Source organism: Papio anubis, chromosome X (genome assembly GCF_008728515.1).
Source record: "Papio anubis isolate 15944 chromosome X, Panubis1.0, whole genome shotgun sequence".
Taxonomy (NCBI): Eukaryota; Metazoa; Chordata; class Mammalia; order Primates; family Cercopithecidae; genus Papio; species Papio anubis.
In genome coordinates this window covers 110627765-110647779 of record NC_044996.1, presented here as the reverse complement: position 1 = coordinate 110647779, position 20015 = coordinate 110627765, and the positions used below count along the sequence as shown (strand labels likewise).

General features: G+C 36.2%; 1 protein-coding gene across 1 annotated transcript in view; it reads right to left on the bottom strand.

Moving 5' to 3' along the window:
- Window positions 1-3934: 3934 nt before the first annotated feature.
- Window positions 3935-20015, bottom strand: part of TMEM47 (transmembrane protein 47) — a 30634-nt gene continuing 14553 nt past the window's right edge. Inside the window, exons 2-3 of the mRNA XM_003917552.2 lie at window positions 16433-16573; window positions 3935-7342 (exon numbers count right to left, since the gene is read on the bottom strand). Of these exons, the coding sequence (XP_003917601.1) occupies window positions 7164-7342; window positions 16433-16573 (320 nt within the window). The 3' untranslated portion in view covers window positions 3935-7163. The remainder of the gene's footprint in view (window positions 7343-16432; window positions 16574-20015) is intronic.

The following is a 20015-nucleotide window of genomic DNA, read 5'->3' as shown; positions in this document are numbered from 1 at the left end:
TATAAATAAAAACCAGCCCAACTTCAGGAAAATAGCATATTATAAGTGATTTCTCCATGCAAACAGCACAATAGTCAAACAAGCCTAACTGAAGCCAAACAGCACTTTTGGTTTGAATGAGCATAAGAGGGCTTAATTGTTGTCTCATCTTTTAGAGCATTTCTGAATCAAAGATGTCATGCAATCACTGGTAGCAGTAGTTTGCTGTATTTTGGCTCATACTTGTAACATCCTCAAAGCTCAAATGCCTGACTAAATATGTACTAATGTTTATTGACTGTGAGACAGACAGGGAAAACTTATTTTTACTCAAGCCTGAACAATGGGGGAAAGTAACTCAAAATATTCCATGTCTTACAAGTTGGCTGGAAAGATAAGCGCTAAATACTGAAGTTTGTACAGAGAAATATACTGAGCAATGAATTTTGCAAAATTCCTCTTCATTATGAAGCAGTGAAAAACGCTAATGTCTTTAAAGAATATAATTGGAAATTTTTAATGAAACAGTATGTCCCTGTAAGGATTTCTATATTGTCAAATTTATGCCAGTGTGTTCCAATGGGAAACGGCATTTGTACCTTGTGGTCAAATGAGAAACATACTTTTCATGATTATAAGTGTTAAATGTTTTATCACAACTTATTTTGCTGCCTTCACACAAACCATGTGCCTCAAAGAATTAACACAATCATCATAGCTAGATAGTGTTTAAGAAATCACCTAAAAGTTAAACATAGGAAAACTTGTGCTTGATGTCAGAAGTTGTCACACCACTGAGCGCTGATATAGACAAAGACGGACCTACTCTCCAAACATGCTTTGATGCAGGAGAAGTTTGCTCGGGAGAGGTTACCAAGCATGATAGTATTATCTGCCTTTTTGTTAACATACAGTATCAAAGACTAGCAAAGCAGTCATTCTTCTCCATTTAACCCTTAACAATATAACATTCCATTCATAAGAATCTTAGGAGAAATGCTTCCTGCTGAGGTTTAAAACAATTCCTTCAATGTCTTTGTTAACTATATTTTAATCTAAAAATTAAATAGAATGTAGGGATGATTTTCATTTATTTTACCTTTATGATGACAAATTCAAAGCAAGCTGAGGGGTAGCCTATGGTACCATCATTTCATATATGTAGTATTTTAGGCTTAATTCCATGACTGACTGCTCTTACCTAGTGTAAGAATGCCTTCAGGTCATCATAGACATAGCTTCATACATGCAAATGTAGCATATATAGAATTTTTTTTAGATACAATTTTCTTCATTAATCCTTGTCACGTGTAAACATTGAAGTATTCAAGGTTTCTGGTGGTTCGATGGCATGATTTTCCAGTACTTGTTCCAAGTTTCTTTTATAACCATTATTTCTATGAAGTCATTCAACTTGGAAATAATTGCTTGCCAAAACTGAGTTTCTCTGGTGAACCACTCAACACAGCTTTAGTTTTACAAAGAACACCATTCTTTGTGTGCTGTTAATCTTGGCTTAGAAACACCACATATTTTCCTTCCCAACTGAACAGTTCAGCTCCTGTTCTTTTAGTTATACTTTGGAACCATTAGAGTTACTTGTAGAATACAAATGTGAGTCACCTAGCTCATGACTCCTTGAAAAAAGATTTTCCACGTATGTGTACATATATTATATATATGTATAGGGACACTCTGCCCAGGACATCATTCAGTAGTTGTTAGAAATGTGAGGACTTCTCACAGTCCCCAAGCCTGCCTTGTATAGGAAACACTGTTGACATTTTATTACATGGAGTTTTATTATCTAGTCTGATTTTAACTTACTGGGATTAAGGTGCTATGGTACCACGACCAAACACTTGACATAGAAGTTAAAAAGTCAAATAAATTAGTGTTTCCTGTGAAAATACTCGTAAGCACTTAATTCTAATTTCTGGGTTTTTTTTTTTTTTTGAGATGGTGTCTTGCTCTGTCACCCAGGCTGGAGTGCAGCAGCACGATCTCGGGGTCACCGCAACTTCCACCTCCCAGGTTCAAGCAATTCTCCTGCCTCGGCCTCCTGAGTACAGGCGTGGGCAACCACGCCCGGCTAATTTCTTGTATTTTTAGTAGAGATGGGGTTTCACCATGTTGGTCAGGCTGGTCTCGAACTCCTCACCTTGTGATCTGCCGGCCTTGGCCTCCCAGAGTGCTGGGATTTCAGACGCAAGCCACCGCGCCTGGCCTAATTTGTGTTCTTTTAATCTTAGTTAACATCACATTTCTGAAAAGCTATGAACAGAAAATAATAGCATGAAAATTTGATAATTTAGGTATTCAGTGGTTTAGTCTACAGAATACAAAACAATTTCACTATCAATTTACTTCCTAACCAAAATGACTTAAAACCCATCAAAATGGAACAGTGTTGACATAGCATGTGCCTGATTTCATAATTCAAACTGCAACAGCCCATACGGCCATTATGGAAAAGTAAATTGAAATTGCTTTTCTGTTTTATGTTCACAGTGAAAGCTCTGAAGGCAAAGGATTTTTTCTTGTCAAATTCTAGTGAAACTATGTCTCCATGTCTTCCAAATTCAGAGAGACTGGGTCATGGATAATTACTAGGCAAGCCATGTTTGTAAAGGTGATTTACTCAAGAGTATGCTGTACAAAAATGAAAGCACTTATACTGAAAATACATCAAATGAATGCTGCTACTCCATCAAATTAGAGTAAGGCCACTGAAAAGGAAAATTTCTAAAATGACAGAAAAACTGTGAAAAGGTTAGAAGTTATAACTTAAGTATGGATACATCTGAAAATGTGATATTAAATATATCATAGGCTTACAGGGAATTTGTAGTTATTTTCTTCTTAGCAAAACAAATATACTGTGATCCTTGCAAAATGTGATGGTTCCTATGAGACATGAAAAAACGTCTTGATGACAAATATATATTTTATATTCAAACTGATTTTATCAATACAAGCAAGTTTGCTCAACTGTGGTTCTATTTATATCTTCAAGAAAAATTTTTGGGCCAGGTACAGTGGTGCACGCCTGTAATCTCAGCACTTTGGGAGGCCAAGGCAGCAGATAGCACTAGCTGAAAAGTTTAAGACCAGCCTGGGCAACATGGCAAAACCCCATCTCTACAAATACAAAAAATTAGCCGGGCATGGTACCACGTGCCTGTGGTCCCGGTTACTTGGAAGGCTGAGGTGGGAGGATAGCTTGAACCTGGGAGGCAGAGGTTGCAGTGGGCTGAGATTGCGCCACTGCACTCCAGCCTGGGTGGTGACAGAATGAGACCCCTTCTCAAAAAAAAAAAAAAAAAAAAAAAAAAAGAAAAAGAAAAAGAAAAAAACATTGGCATACATGCAAGTGAATTTTATTGAATGTCTAATTTAAATTGCTTTCCACAGACACTCACCATTTATATACATCAAAGGGTGATGAGTTTTGACTTTATCAGTTTCTTCACACATGCACATTGGACACACACATGCTCATGCACACATACACACTGAATTTTTAGTCTTTCTAAGAAAGAGATAATACAGACAAGCCTGCTTTAACACTCTGCAAACATTGAAAATTACACAAAGAACAAAATAGTATATCAAACCCTCTAATTATTTCCAATTGTGTGATTAGAGTCGGAATAATGGAAGCCAACACTACATCTCCTTTGTGTACATTTTAAAACAGAAGGTTAAAAAAGATAGTATTTTTTAAAAATAGTATTCCTTTATCACTGATCGCACAAAGGCTGTGGAGAATAGAAGGATCTTGGGAGATAATCTGTAATAAGAAATTTAAAAATGTTTTCAAGTAAAATCAGCATGTCATATTAAGATGTTTTCTAAATAATATATATTTTGAAGGAGAAAATGTAATGAATATATGTGATTTAGAAGCGTTGTCTAAAGAGTTTACACAACAAAGACACAAAGTCAAACCACATCCGTGAAATCACTTTTATTTTAATTTTTTTCCACATAGATAACTTCATGTCAACTACAAAAATCATGAAATGAAGAACTGATTGTGAAACTGCAAACTCAAAATCACTGGAGTGATAAACAGGTTTTCCCCCAGATGACTTAAAAAAAAGTAACCAGGATACCATGAATTCATGTTTAAGTAGTAAACATGTCATATATTTAAAAATAATAAATATAGAATAGCAGTACAGAAACTAACAGCATAAACAGCATGAAGTATATTTTATTTTTTAAGACAGATGAAATTTCTAGGCACAGTTTTAGGCATTAAAGAGGACACAGAGGCATAGGTTAGAGTGCGCTGCTCTGTACAAAAATACAGTCTGAATAAATTACATTGCTAGCCATACAATTAGACGTCACTTACCAGTCAGTTCATTGCATGTTTAATAATATACAGGTACATGCTAATCCATATATATCATTTATATTCAAACACATAAGTCTCTCTATATTTATGTCTTTAAAATTTACATGTTGAACTTACAAAAAGCTAAATAATTGTGCAAGAAATTGGAATAACTAGCCCTGCTGAGTATTTTATGCTATATGTGTGAGTATATATGTGTGTGTATACCTCTATCTATAGATATAGCTCTATATCCATAGATAGCTAACAATGGGTTTGTGGCTAACAATTCTGCTTAAGAACACATCAAACAAACCTAAAGCTGCAAAGACATAATGTTAATGTAGGTGAAAATTTCACTTGTGTTTATTCTGATAGACAAAATTGTAATTCAGATGTGAAGCAACAATTTTCATGTTGTACTGAGATTGTTAGTAAAGAAACACTTCCAAATATTAGTGATGGTAGAAATACAGCATAGGGCTCTTTGCTGGGAAGGGAAAAAAGTCACATAAGAAATCTAGTTTTCAGTAAACTGCAAATATGTGTGCCTCAACCTATAACATATCCTGTCACTTTGAGCTTGTCATATTGACAGAGAATGAAAACTTGGTAAGACTCGAGATGTGATACTGGTTTAACAAGACACTGCATCCTCTACTAGGACCAAGAGAAGTGACTCATTGGTGTCAGCACTAAACTACTATTCTTTCATTATTCAGGAATAAAGAGATCTCAGAACAGAGAATGTTTGGTTGCTGAAATCCCTATCCAAATATTGTATTTCTCATGCTGCTCTGACAATATGCAATTAACTGCAAGACAGTCTGCCCCACATTTTACTATTTCTCAAAAACTTGCTTCAAAAGACTCTATAATATTATCTTTCTGGAAAATTTCCACTCATAATTTCTAATGATTCTTTACAGAATCGTATATTTTTATAAAGGTTTCTGTCTATGATGCATTTATTCGCTTTTGTCTATCATTGCTAAAGTAAGACTAAACCTGGTACTTCATATTTGTGATTTTATAGAAAAGTCATAAGTGTGTTTTTTAGCATTTGGATAATAAAGTAGGTTTTTTTTTTCTTTTGGCTGTTGTTTTTGGCAACCATTCTTAAGACTAGCTGAAAGTAGAACTGTGCTTTGGGAGGTAAAACAAATTATTAAATACTATCGATGTGGTCCTGGTCTTAACAGATTTTGCAATACAGTAACACATAGCTACTTTTAAAGTAATTTTTCTAATGCTTCTTTCTGCAAGAGGGCCAAAACCAGAACATACTGTTTTAGTGTCTTTGTTAACAAAAATAATTATTTATAACTTTTATATTAGAACTGTATATTTGATATAAAAATATGTTTATAATTAAGCTATCCAAATTTGTATATGAAACAGAATTAACACAAGTTTGCAGCATGAGATTAGTTGCAAACTTATTCCCTATTATTAATACTTCCTTCCATTGAACAGTCAGTAAGTAATTCCCTTAACATAAATCTACCCTAAGTGTGTGCACAAATCGGTTAGCCCATCAGTTAACTTTAGAGGACCAGGTGATAACCAGATGAATTCTACTCCTCTACTGAGACATTTAGATATTTATATAAATCTATCGCTATTCCTTTTTTTAAAAAATGAAGACATTTAAAATACTTGCAAAAAATAGCAGCCTTCTATTTTAATGAATTTTACACAAAATGATCATCCTAATTGCTATTCTCTTTTCAACTACAGTGCTTACAGGGAATCATTAATTTTCAGATTAACACCATTTCAATTTTTATTCTTAGGCAACTCTATTAACACTTTCCAGTGAAACAGTAAAGAACATAGAGCAAAAGCTTTAAGGTACCATACTTTTGCATGGTAAGTATGAACAATCTAAGCCTCTTAACAATGCATACAAGGTTAGTGTTCAAACCACTTCACTAGAGTAAATATTAATTTTATGTGTAATAGGCAAATGTATGTGGAGGGTTAAGGAACAACTAATTACCATTTATACTAATGGTTCACCTTCTATGAAAACATGGAAGCTTGTTACATATGCACACTTGTTTGCTGCAATGTTTGGCAAATGATTTAAAGGGTACAAAAGCAACTCATGCAGATTTCTTTCTGTTTGTCCCAGGAAAAACAGAGATCCTCAATTCTTCCCCAGTCTAGATAGGGCTGAGGCACCAATTTCTAACCACATAATGAGAAGCACATGTCTCCAAGTCTTGACTCTCCTCCCAGGGAGATGCTGATTGCCAAAGCATAACCTCCCATTAAAAAGAGTATTCTTGAAGGTGGAATGTGTACCATTAACCAGTTACATTCACAACTCCCATTAGATGCTGAAGGGCAGTTCATTTTTCAAGGGCTCATTCAAGCAAACAACCAACAGCCAATGTAGTCATTGGGTAGGATAAGCAGGCAGTAAGGGCTCTAACAGTGGAATCCTTGTCAGCGCAAAGGAACTTCTAAATGTTGCTTATGCCAACTGCTCCCCTGCAGGCAATAGGAGATTGAGGCAAATCTCATTCCAACTAGTTTCTCACAATGGTTGCTGTCATATAGACCCTTCATTTGTCAAGAAAAACGATATGAACATATTGGAAGTTTGCAGCATTTGCCTATGTCTAATCAGCTCTCTTAATTTGTGCAGATTTCTAAAATGGATGTAAAAGCTGGTTATGATGTTGACAGCCAAAAGGCAAAAAAGATTAAATCAACTGAGCAAACTGCTTGATGCTCCACAAGTGTTTTAGAAAATAGTAAGTTAGAAAAGATGCAGACGTAATCCTTTTGTTGGATGGTGGTGGTTGTTTTTACTTTGAGACTATTGGTTCTAGTAGTAGTCCTCATAGTTCTTAGGGTTCAGGCAATAAAGGATGGCACCCCCAAACGAAAATATAGTTGCACCCCAGGCCAGGCCATAACCCCAGTTGAACTCATGGTAAATTTTCAAGCTCACAGTTTCAATGAACTTGATTGGGTAAAGGACCAGGCTGCAAACCTGTAAAACAACTGAAAGCAAAGCAAATCAAAATTAGAAAATGTTATTTACAGCAAATCAAATAAATATATAACTGTATATGTATGACAGTAACTTTGTAATCAAATATACATAAAGGCCAAAAATTTTAATGATTGCTTGTTCTAGATGGTATACTTTAAAATACTAACAATGTTTTTGTTTAAATACCTTTTCCCAGTATATAAGAATTATCCTATTAATTAGTAAATCATTATTAGTATTGATGAAATAATTAGTGCAATATAATAATTTATACGAGCATACAAAGTAGTGATTTTCACCTTACAAATATAATTATCATTATTATTATGCCAAGTAGTACTAGTTAAACTAAATTGTGCCACTACTAAAACATGTAAGTAGCTCCTCAAGAATAGCGACCCCAGCCAGGCACAGTGGCTCATGCCTGTAATCCCAGCACTTTGGAAGGCCCAGGTGGGTAGATCATGAGGTCAGGAGTTTGAGACCAGCCTGCCTAACATGGTGAAACACCGTCTCTACTAAAAATACAAACATTAGCCCGGTGTGGTGGCGTGCACCTGTAATCCCAGCTACTCACGAGGCTAAGGCAGGAAAATCACTTGAACCCAGGAGGGGGAGGTTGCAGTGAGCTGAGATCGCACCACTGCACTCCAGCCTGGGCGACAGAGTGAGACTTCATCTCAAAAAAAACAAAACAAAACAAAAAAATAGTGACCCCAATGCCAACTGAAACTCTTGTTATTTATATATGCTATTAAGGAATTAGGAAATTCAAATTAATTTCTATTGATGCAACCGGTCAACCTGTGAGTAATAATGTGCTTTTGATGTTGTTGCCGCTTTGCAATACTAACTCATACCAATATGTCAGAAAGCCCTACCATGATGTCTTTGCTTACATTACTCTGATCCAAAGCTACTTTCATTATTTTCTTCTCATCCAGTCTATGCCTCTTGTCTTTAAAAAGTGGCTTAAAAGTTATTAACAGATGATATTTTCATATCTATTTTCCACCTACTTTCAAAAAAGAATTAAGTCTCTAAAGGCAAGAGAGATAATGGCACAGGAAAACCTAGGCTAATTATGGCTACTATAACAGAGGTCAAAAGGTAGCTCTTAGTCCCTGGTGAGATCCTAGTTCTGTCAGGGCTAAAGGGAAAATATGATTAGTCATCCTGAATAAAACAAACCAAAATAATCAGGAAGGGAAAGTTTATTTTGTTTTAGTTTTGTTTTGTGTTGTTTTTACTATCTAAAATAAAATGAAATTTATCTTGTGGATATGCACAAGAGATAATGTCTTCCACTTAAAAGTCTTAGCTTCCTATTAGATCAATTATTACGTAATTTTATTTTAATCAGTTTAACTACAATTAGTTAACTACAGCTTCATTCTCTACCATAGGACGGCTTCCACCCTCAAGAAACAGACAATCTTTTCCCTAAAAAATACGGAGTACAGTTATATTTAACAGGGGTTGGCAAACTACCAAATCTGGTCTGCTTTTTTGTTTTTGAAAAAGTTTTATTGGAACACAGCCACACTCCTTCATGTATGTATTTTCTATGCAACAATGGCAGAGTTGAGGAACTGCAAAAGAAACCACACAGCTCACAAAGCCAAAAATATTTACTTTCTTGCCCTTAACAAAAAAAGTTTGCTAAGCCCTGATATATGAAACAATTTTATGGGGTAAAATAATTTTTGTTTAATTCATCTTAAAAGAACAAAAATGTGAATAATTAAAGAAAAGGAGGGAACAAATTGACATAGTAAAACTATGTACATAAATATTTTTGATATAGCTTATATTTTTTAAAAAGAACATTAGGATGGATAGTGTGTTTAATTAAAATGGAATTTTATGTTTTAACATGTACTCTCATCTATTTTTAGCACATGTAAAAGATTATTACCAGTATGATGAAGCTTCCTAGAAAGTCTACATAAATAGTCATTTTTCTCTCCCATAAAACTGGTGAAATACAGCAAATTCATGAGGAAATGATTCCTCAAAATTTCTTTCTATAAGGCCCTGGCTAGGTGTCAAAGGACCTACCTGGAACTAGATATAAAAATACCCAACATTTCTGCTGTGTAGCCCAATACTGCTCTGGGTCAGCACTTTGCCTACCATTACTACTGAGAGTGGATACATAAGTAAGTTTGCATAAGAGGATACGCTACTGATATCCAAAACAGAAATCAGACTTTCTCAGAAAAAGTTTTGGTTGTTGTTAGGACTCAGCTGATGGCATATTATATGACCCACACTTCATCTATTTCCAGCTGGTAAGTGCTAAAATGTGCATTAATTTTAAAAAAGCCCAGTTGGCTCTGTGCCTTTGTGAGGAAAAGGGAGCTTTCATGTTTTAAATGTCATAAAACCAACAAGAAGTCAATTACTATCAACCATGACTACAGAAAAAAAAATTCCAAAGTTGCCAAGTACATTTGGGAAAAAAAAAAAGGCACTTCTCCTTAGGTTTCTATGCTCCGGTCACTTGTCAAATACGCACTGATCCTATCAGGATATGACTGAAACAAGGATGTGAGTTAGGTATAGTAATTCATTCACTCATTCAATAAATGCATCCATTCAATAAATATCTGAATGTTTCTAAAGTGATACGGTTTAAGGCATTATTGGTATCAAAAGAGACAAAGCTGCTACTCTCATGGGTAGTCAGTCCGTTAGTAAACAAATATAGAATATAATGTCACATATTGCTAAAAGACAAGAAATGCAAGAAAGCAGACAGGACACAGGGATGAGGGCTGCTCTTTTAGATCAATTGTGAGAGAAGGCTGCTCTGAGGAGGAGATACTGAGCACAGATCTGAATGAATCGGGGGTGCAGAACAACATAGCGGGGACCGAGCATTCCGAAGTGAAAGGCACAGGCGCTGCAAAACTCCCGACACAGGAGCACATCTGGTGCATTGGAACAGAAGTCAGAAGGCTGTGACTGCAGTACAGAGAGCAGGGAGGGAGAAGCATGAGATATGATGGAAGAGACAGCAGGGGCCCTTCGTGGTTCATGGACAGCCTGTGAACCATAGCTAGGGTCTAGATTTTATTCTAAGTGTGACAGGCAGCTGGTAGAAGAGTTTGAGCAGAGAATAATGAATCTGAATTACTCTAAAATAATTACACTGCTTCTTTTGTGAACTGACTAGTCCCCGGGTGAGGTGTTTACCTAGGCTGCTTTTAATATTCATTTCAACGTGTTTTATTTAGCAAATATTTGGCCTCCATGGTATAATATAATGATATAATTTCCCTCTAGTGGAAAAATGGAAATACAACTCCATTAGGCTCCACTGGCATAGTCTCCTGAACAGCTTTCTTAGACTTTTATTGTGTTGGAGCTCAATAAAAATTACTGTAAAACACTTCGTGCGTCTGAATTATTCGACTCCCTTTGGAATCACAGAGAAAAATGAATGTAATAGCAAAACTGAGAAAAATATAATTCTGCATTTGTAAATAATTTTCTCCATGTAATAAAATTCACAGATGTAGGTAAAAATGCCTTCTTGCCTTTCACAGATTCTGTAGAGGGAAGAAAAAAAAAAACAAAGAGTTCAGAAGTCAAGAAAATACCATTATACTATATTTCCATTTTACTACCAATCAATGAAACAAAATAGGCATTGGATATGGTATTCTCTATGCTCTACCTCAAAGATAACGTAGGTATAGTTCTGGAACATTTTAGAATCTTAAGAGATTTGGGGTTCATTTTATGCCCCCTGCACTTTTTTGAAAACAGGCAATGAAACTATTAACCATGAAATTGTGTGGACCAGAGGCATGACGGGAATACCTACTCATTCTTGTGTTTTATTCTAGTTTTAAGGGGATATTTTTCAGTGTTTTCAATATTAAAATATTCAAAGCATTGATATTGAAATATTCGTTATTTTCTTCTAAGGAGGGTATTTCAATATTTTGACAAACACATATTGGGTGCCTACTGTGTGCTAAATGAAGGGGATAAGATAGATAAGACATGGCCCTCGCCCTTTGATAGATTCATACTCTGATAGTGCAGACAGGCACACAAGTAATTACAAATCAATGCATTCAACAGCAATAGTAGAGGCATGTTTACTTATAATACGTTCAACACACATTTACTGAGCTCGAACATTGTGCCAAGTACTGATTCAGCTTAGAGAAAGAAAGGAGGGCTTCAGAGGGACATCATTTGAATTGCTTCTTAAAGGATGGATGAAAGTTGGTCAGAAGAGGCAGAGGAAAGAAAAGACCTCTAGGAAGATGAAGCAGATTATATAGCACTTATAGGTATAAGAGAGTATGGTTAGAAGCAATTCGCATGGGTAAAATGAAGGGCGCATGCACAAGGCCGTTTAGTTCATACTATAATAGCATAGTGTTTCATAAAGTAATAAACTTTCGTTTCTCTAGGGAGACCATCTGAGAGGTTATTGTAATCATATATGCGGTTGGTGTCCTATCCATATATTTTTATCCTCACCACTTCAGCACATGCTAGCCTGACTTCCAATTGCCAGCACCTGCATTTCTTTGCCTGAGTTTCCTCTGGCCACTAAAGCTACTTAAGCTGCCTATGGGGCAGGCCAGGTCCAGAAAATGAACACTGCTCTCCCTTGATCATAACCGACATTTCTCAACCAATGACTCTCAAATTTGCTGTGTTAATACCCCAGCTCTGTAGTCCTCCGAATGAGATAATTCTCCAGGTGTGTGTTCTACACAGGTTTTCAAAGTTTCCCCAAGAAGACTAAGCTCCAGCTGCTTCAAGTGACAACTGGCTCGATAATGTAACCTTTTAATGGCTGCTTTCCCATCCCTGTCTCATTTTCCATATACCTTATCATATCCCTTCTTTTACCTTGCAAATAAAGTATATTCACTTGATTTCTTATCTCGGGGTTTGCTTCTGAGGAAATCAAAGGGACAAGTGACAAGACCAGATGTTTATTTCACAAGGAGACCTCATGTGTTGTATCCAAGACAGATTACATGGGGAAGAGACTAGAGAAGGACAGGCCCCTAGGAGGTCATTCAGTTTGTGGGGACCTGTGGGCAGTGATGACTAAGGTGTCATCAGTGGGAAAGAAAAGCCAGGGAATCTAAAGAAAGACTAAAAGAAAGAACTGAAAAACTAGATTCTCAAGAAGGCAAAAGAAAGGAGTCACATGAACATCTTAAAACAGTCAAATATTGCCATAGAAAAACAAAACAAAGTAAGGGAAGACCAAATTTGGGGACTGAGACGTTCCATTTAGGGAGAAATTGTGGCCTCGACTAAGGAAATAATGATGGTGTATGAAAAAAAAAAAAAAAGGTATAAAATTAGGAGATAATTTAAAGGCAAAGGTTGATAGGCCCCACCAGCCAGGTTGGTCCCTAAATATAAAATTGACATAAAAGAAATAATAATTTGGAGAATAAAAAGCATTTGCCAGTGAAAAGTTAATATGAAGGTATCAATTTATTTTCTTTTTAAAAAAATTCAATTTGTAACTACTAATGGTAGCAGTATGAAATTAATTATTGGGTTGTGATACTGTAAATTGTTCTAGCCAAAGTGTAGTTTGATAACGGTACAGGGAAATTAACATGGAATCTAAATATTATGAATAGAAGAACTCCCTTTCAGTTTGAAATCTAAACTGAATACTGATTTTTCTACCCAAATCTAGACTTGAAATGGCTCCACAGTATCTTATTGTGACTTATAGGATGGTGACGAGGGCTGTAAAACACAAGTCTCTAATCAGAGATAGCTCAGAGATAGAAATCAGTTGCAGGTCCCTGGAAAAAAAAAATCACCTTTCTATATAAACAATCCTTATAGGAGGCTTTCTGCAGATATAACATAAAGGAATCATCCTTAATAACATAATAAATGGGGATTCTGTATGTAAAATCAAATTATAAAAGAGAATTCTCTGCAATTTGTATTAAAGGTCTGGGGAAGAAAGAAAACACTCATCCTACATTCCTGTGGGACATACAAATGACCTGCAGAAAGTTCGAAACCAGACAATGAAAGAAGAGAACCTGGAAAGAGGCAGTCCCTCTAATTTCACCAAGTCTTTAGTGAGAACTGGATGCCAGTTATCAGAAGCACATCATATATTACCTATCACTGTCAGTTACACAAAAAGAAATATGCTGTAGTCAATTGTACTGGAAATGTGCATAGCTTTCATTATGTGCTATGGTTTAGCCATGCTGCACTGATCAGTTTGTGGTCTTTGTGACATCTCAAGGTACTGAATTCCTTCAGCTGTTGTTCCCAAGAAACGAAGTAACTGGAGTTACACGATGGACTCCAACCGTAGTGCACAGTTGGTAACTGAATTCAAAATCAAGGCTGATTCTGCACTGATTTTTCCTATATGTGATATGTACTGAAGTAAAGATAACTGGGGAATCCTCATTCGGGCTTTCAAGTCAGATAGGTATCCTGAATTTAAACGCTAGATGTACAACTTACTAGTTAAAATAACCCTGGGAAATTACTTAGTTTTTCTGAACCTGTTTCTTCATTGAAAATATGGAGAAAATAAATAGCTAACTTTAAGACTGTTATATCCGAGACAGTGTATGTTAAGTGTCTAGCACTGTGACGCATGACAGGTGCTTAATTAATCATTCTTATCAGCATTATTGTTATAAAAATATCTAATTCTGAAGTCTAGATTTCTAGGACTGGTGAGAAAGAAGGCTGTGGAAAAAAGGACAGTATTTTAGATGGGCTACAGCAATGGCTAGCTCTTAGCTCTTCTAGCAACTATTCAAGAAGGTAATAAGGCCACCCTAAATAAAAGACCTCAGAGAAAAAAAAAGAAGACAAAATCTTTAAAATCTGTTTGGCTATCTTTATGAGACTGAATTATCAGTTTTCAGTAAAAACCCTTAGAGTGGCCGGGCACTGTGGCTCACACCTGTCATCCCAGTACTTTGGAAGGCCGAGGAGGGTCGATCATGAGGTCAGGAGATCAAGACCATCCTGGCTAACATGGTGAAACCCTGTCTCTACTAACAGTACAAAAAAATTAGCCGGACGTGGTGGCGGGTGCCTGTATTCCCAGCTACTCAGGAGGCTGAGGCAGGAGAATGACGTGAACCCGGGAGGCGGAGCTTGCAGTGAGCCGAGATCGCCCCACCGCACTCCAGCCTGGGCGACAGAGTGAGACTCCATCCCAAAAAATGAACAAACAAACAAACAATAAAACCCCTAGAGTATATTTTATACCACCAAGACTGTCTACTTGTATAGTGTAGGAGCCCAACATATTAAATAAGTAAAAACATAAATATATGAAAAAACATCCTTTTGATAATTATTACTTTTTTGAGCTCTTTTGGTCTTAGCTTTGTAGTCATGTGAAACTAGCTGCTTCCTAAGACCCCAAAAGAGAAATGGCTTAAATAAAAAAACCTGAATTACAGTTACTTGTTTAGATGTCTGTTTTACCCCATCAGATTATGAGCTACGTGCCTTAGTCATTTTTATATCATTCATTCAAAAACTATTTATTGAGTGTATATGAGTACCAGGCATAGCACACAGTACTAAATCAAGTAAGTGTGAAGTCTCAGACAGAGAGGTTTCCAAGCAGTAGTAGCAATGTGTCTGTTTTGATTTTATGTACTGCATGTGTCTCAGCAGAAAAAAAGACTTTTTATTTTATTTTTTTCCTTGAGACACAGTCTTACTCTGTTGCCCAGGCTGGAATGCAATGGTGTGCTGTCGGCTCACTGTAGCCTCGAGCTCCCAGACTCCAGTGATTCTCCCATCTCAGCATCCTGAATAACTGGGACTAAGACTTCAAAGCTTTTTACTTTATTAGTGAGTATCTGTGGTGATACTGTGGCCAGTTTTATAGGTGTCTGATACTGTGTTTAGCCTGTAATAGGCACCTAAGAAATAGTTGCATAAATAAGTGAGGGAGTCAGTGGTTAATGGACCACTAGATTAAGATTCAGAAGGCCTCCCAGGCCCAGGTCTGCCAGTAGCTACTAGGCAATCTTGAGCAAGTCACTTAAAGCTTTGAATCAGATGTACTTCTGGATTTCTTCAGCCCTTTGGACCTTCGTTTTTATGACACCCCCAATTCTGACCAGCCTTCATGGGTATAAGAAAATGAACACAAACAGTAGGGGGCAGCAGAACACTTCTGTTTTGTATTTTTAGCTCAAACTACCCTTTAAATCCTGAGAAATTTAATCTATTCCAATCTTGAAACAGCTTTTAAAAATCCATCTAACAGCCTAGATGGTTTTGTCAGTGTCTTCATTATTGACAGTCACAGAAGCTTATTTTGCAGTCTTCAAATCAGATATGACTGACAGGGTAAACTGAAGGCACCAGAGAATGTTGCAGTTTGAGTCAAAAAGAACAATATATTCAAAGGTATTTTTATAAATGAAAATTAAAGCTCACATCAAATCATGTATTGAATCATGTATTGGGCTTTTAGTCTGCAAGCCCCTTTTCTAAACAGTCCCCTCTCTTTTCATTTCATTGGTTGATACTTTAATCCAAGCTTTGCTTCATAGAATGATGGCTGATAAATTAATTAACATACAATTGACTTCATGTAATTGACTTGTCTAATGGTTGGAGTTATACATCACACATTTTCAGGATAACTATGTTTATTTTCAAAGAGATATACATCTTTAAGGGTACACATTTTGGAATTTGTTTTCAGTTCCTTATCAGAAAAAATAATGCTGCCTTAAGATCACCAGGGAAGCAGTAAAAAAGGGGGAAAAAACTGGATGTAAAAAAAGACTGTTAGTAAATACACCTGCTGCAATTCCTAAGGTAATAGCCCTGTCAGGTAGTATTATTTATTCATGCTTTAGTTAGAGGTTTAGAAACTGCCATTGTGCTCTGTGAAATGCTTAACACACTGAAAACTTATAATCTGATAAAGCTTTAGCCAAGTTACTTTAAAAATACAGTAAATGCCTCTCAATTTTTATGTAATACAGCAAACACATACCTCTTCTGCATAAGAAAGGAGGATGGTAGAAAGGTTCATGAAACTTTAATGCTCATTTAAAAGTAATAAATCTGTTTACCTGCTGCAAAAAGCATGACCGCAACAGGTCTATAGAAACGCCTTCGAGATCCCACGCAGATAGAAATCAAACCCACCAGGAATGCAATGAGAATGATGGCAGCACCGCCCAGGAGTAAAGCCAGAGTAGCAATCTGCCAATCTGGAAAGAAAAAAGAAATTGTTTTTGAGTGGTAAGTCCTCAAAGAATCAACATAACTATGTTCAGCAGCCTTCACCTTGCAGTGGCTCAACAGATGTGATTTTACCGCATGCTAAGCATCCTTTGGCATTTCAAATGTTTTGCAACAAAAATGAATAGGAAATGTACTTATTCAGAAAAGTCTCCTATGCTAAGCTCAGCAGAGTTTTTAGACCAGGGGTTTGCTAGGATTTTCTTCCAAGGACTCTATTACGCATTCATGTTAAATCAAGTGTCCCCTCCATGACCTATTTTCAATATTATTATGATTTAAATTTTTATTGAGCAATAAAGTTCACAAATCGTAAGTATAGAAAGTAGAGAAGTAGATGAATTTTTATAGATATTTATACACCATCCAGATTAAAATACAGGACATTTCTATCACCCAGATTGTTTTCTTGCGCCCCTTCCCAGTCAATAATGACCCTCCCACCTGGGCTACTGAGGACATCCGTCACCACAGATTGAGTTTTGCCTATTCTTAAACTTCATATACATGGTATAAACTATTTTGTGTCTGGTTTTTAAGTTTCTCATATTCATCCATGTTGTTGCATGTGACAGTAGTATATTCTTTTTTTATTGCTATTTCTTAGAAAGCCTTCCTTAACCATATAAAAATCTCCAAAGTTTTTATCTGTCTCTCCTCCACTCCCTCTAAAACAACTCCCCATCGAATTAGCATCAGGAATATTGTTTGTTTTTTCCACTTCTTTTTTATTTGATTCTAGTCTCACTGTTGTATTTACCACCACGGGTGTGGGTTCTAAAATTAAGTATTCCCAGGGAGCCAGAATGGACTCTGAATGGCTGCTCAGCCCCTTCATTCATACACGGAAACAGTAAGCATATACTGATCACTTGTTATGTGCAGGCCTCTGTTCTCACACTCTTAGCGACACATAAACCTTACTGAAATGCACTCATTTCTTATAAAACAAAAATGTAGAAATAATATGATGAAAAACTGGCTTATTTTCCATTCATAAGAATGGTAAAATATTCTCTCAAAAGAGACAAAGTGAATCTATGAAAGTACTATACAGGTTGGAAAACATCATATAAAACTATACTATGGAGAGCAGCAGTTGTTTAAAAGCCCCAAGTGCCTCTTCTGGCCCTCAGTTTAATGTAAGTGCAGAAAATGCAAATGGATTTTAATCTATCATTAAATTGCAGTGGATTCTATCCTAAGTCCAGAAGTCATGGTATTTTGATGCTTCCCTCTGAAATTATCCCCCTAGAAAGCTTCCAAAATACACTCTTTGTTATGGTAGGATAAACGATGAGCAGAGGAATTGCCAATACCCTAAGATTGTCTTTTATTTATATTTGTATATCCCTGCCTCAAGCATCCTCTTCCACATCCTCTCCTCCTACGAAATTGTGGATGCTTCACAGGCTCTCAGCTAGAACTTGCACTGCAATCAAGAAACAAACAAGGGGAAAATAGAACAAATCCAAACTTCTTAAAATATAAAGATGAATCACAACAAAGTGGAGAGCATCTTTTTAATGCCATCTATTTGTAACAAAGCGATACAACTTCAAACAAAAGTATATCTGGCTTTTAACTAGAAGTTAAAAGGATAGCCATACTGGGCTTTTTTTATTCCATAACAGTGTGTAGCTTTGAATTAAAAAGCCAAAAAAAAAAAAAAATAGTCCTTACATTTGAAGTCTCTAAATTTCTTGGGAAAAGTTTATATAAGTGAACAATTATATTGCACTTTGGCATGATGGAAATTCTTCTAAAAACACGTGTGTAAATTGAAATTTCTGAATTAAAAAAGTCAAAGTTTAATTATATAAAAGTGTACAATGAAAAAAATAAAATCCATTCATCCATCCATCCATCCATCCATCCATCCAGTCCATCCATCCATCCATCCATCCATCCATCCATCCATCCATCCAGTTCCTGGAGAGTTTAAGAAAGCCTATGCCAAATATGTTCTAGTTGGTCTATTTTTTATAGAATGATTATTACTGTTAGCAACTTGTCCTAAATTATTTTACATAAGTAAAAACTTTAAAGCAGTGGCTTCATTTAAATCAAAATGTGACTAAATATCTACCCATATAAAATATCTTAAAATGAAAGCGCAACAGATCGCTTTTTCCTGATAAGCTCTTTCACATAGCTCAACGCGAAAACAAAATGCCACACATTTGACTGTTCGCTTTCAGCCGTAATTCAAACAGGAATTAATTTTGATCACTTTTCTCTATTTTAAACATCCTCAAAAAAATAGCTAAAATACACATGTTGTTTTGCATTTTGTAAAGATAGACTAAGGTAGAAAATGATAAGCAAACTTTCCGTATAAAGGGCCAGATGAGAAATATTTTTGGATTTATGATTTATGGTCTCTGTTGTACCCACTCAACTCTGCACGATAGTGTGAAAGCAGCCATAGACAATGTGTAAACAAGCTGGCTGTGCCCCAATAAAACTTATTTATTTTTTTTGAGACAGAGTCTCACTCTGTCACCCAGGCTGGAGTGCAGTGGCACGATCTCGGCTCACTGCAACCTCCGTCTCCTGGGTTCAAGTGATTCTCATGCCTCAGCCTCCCAAGTAGCAGGGATTACAGGCATGCACCACCACGCCCAGCTAATTTTTGTATTTTTAGTAGAGACCGGGTTCGCCATGTTGGTCAGGCTGGTCTCAAACTCCTGACTTCAAGTGATCCACCCGCCTTGGCCTCCCAAAGTGCTGGGATTATAGGCGTGAGCCACTGAGCCCGGCACCAATAAAACTTAATCTACAAAAACAGGTGGTGGGTTGTTTTGGACTCCATGGCTGAGCTGCTGTTTGCTAACCACTATACTTTATATAGCATTTCAAATGTTGAACGTTTTTCTAGGTAAAGATCTCTTAAACTACAAAACACACAATGAAGTTAATTTAATAAATGAATAATACAGGAGTGCAAAGTGATGCTTAACCAATATAGCGACAGAAAATTCCAAAAAATTCCTAATCGCATTTTTTACATTTCCTCAATATAGTAATTCTTCATTTCATTTGGAAAATGAGTAAAATGCTATAGTAGCAAGCACCAGGAGAATAAAACTTAGTAAAAGGGACTAGAACCTAATTAGAAAAAGAACCTCCTATAGCATAGGAGATACTTCTAAAATGTAGATAAACGTAACCAGTTCTGGATTCTCTTCTACATGTCGTATGTTTATTTTCAGCACTGAGGTTGTAGCTAATGACAAAGTTACCCTAGATGTAAAGTCAACAAGGAGAAGCATCAGCATTACCACTGTTGTGATATTTCTACCTTTCCTTTGGTTCACAACCAGAGACATGCCTGCTCAAACAGAAAAGTCATTTTATTTTCCAAAAGAAACTAGAAATGGGCCATGACTGCCACTGTTCTGGCCAAAA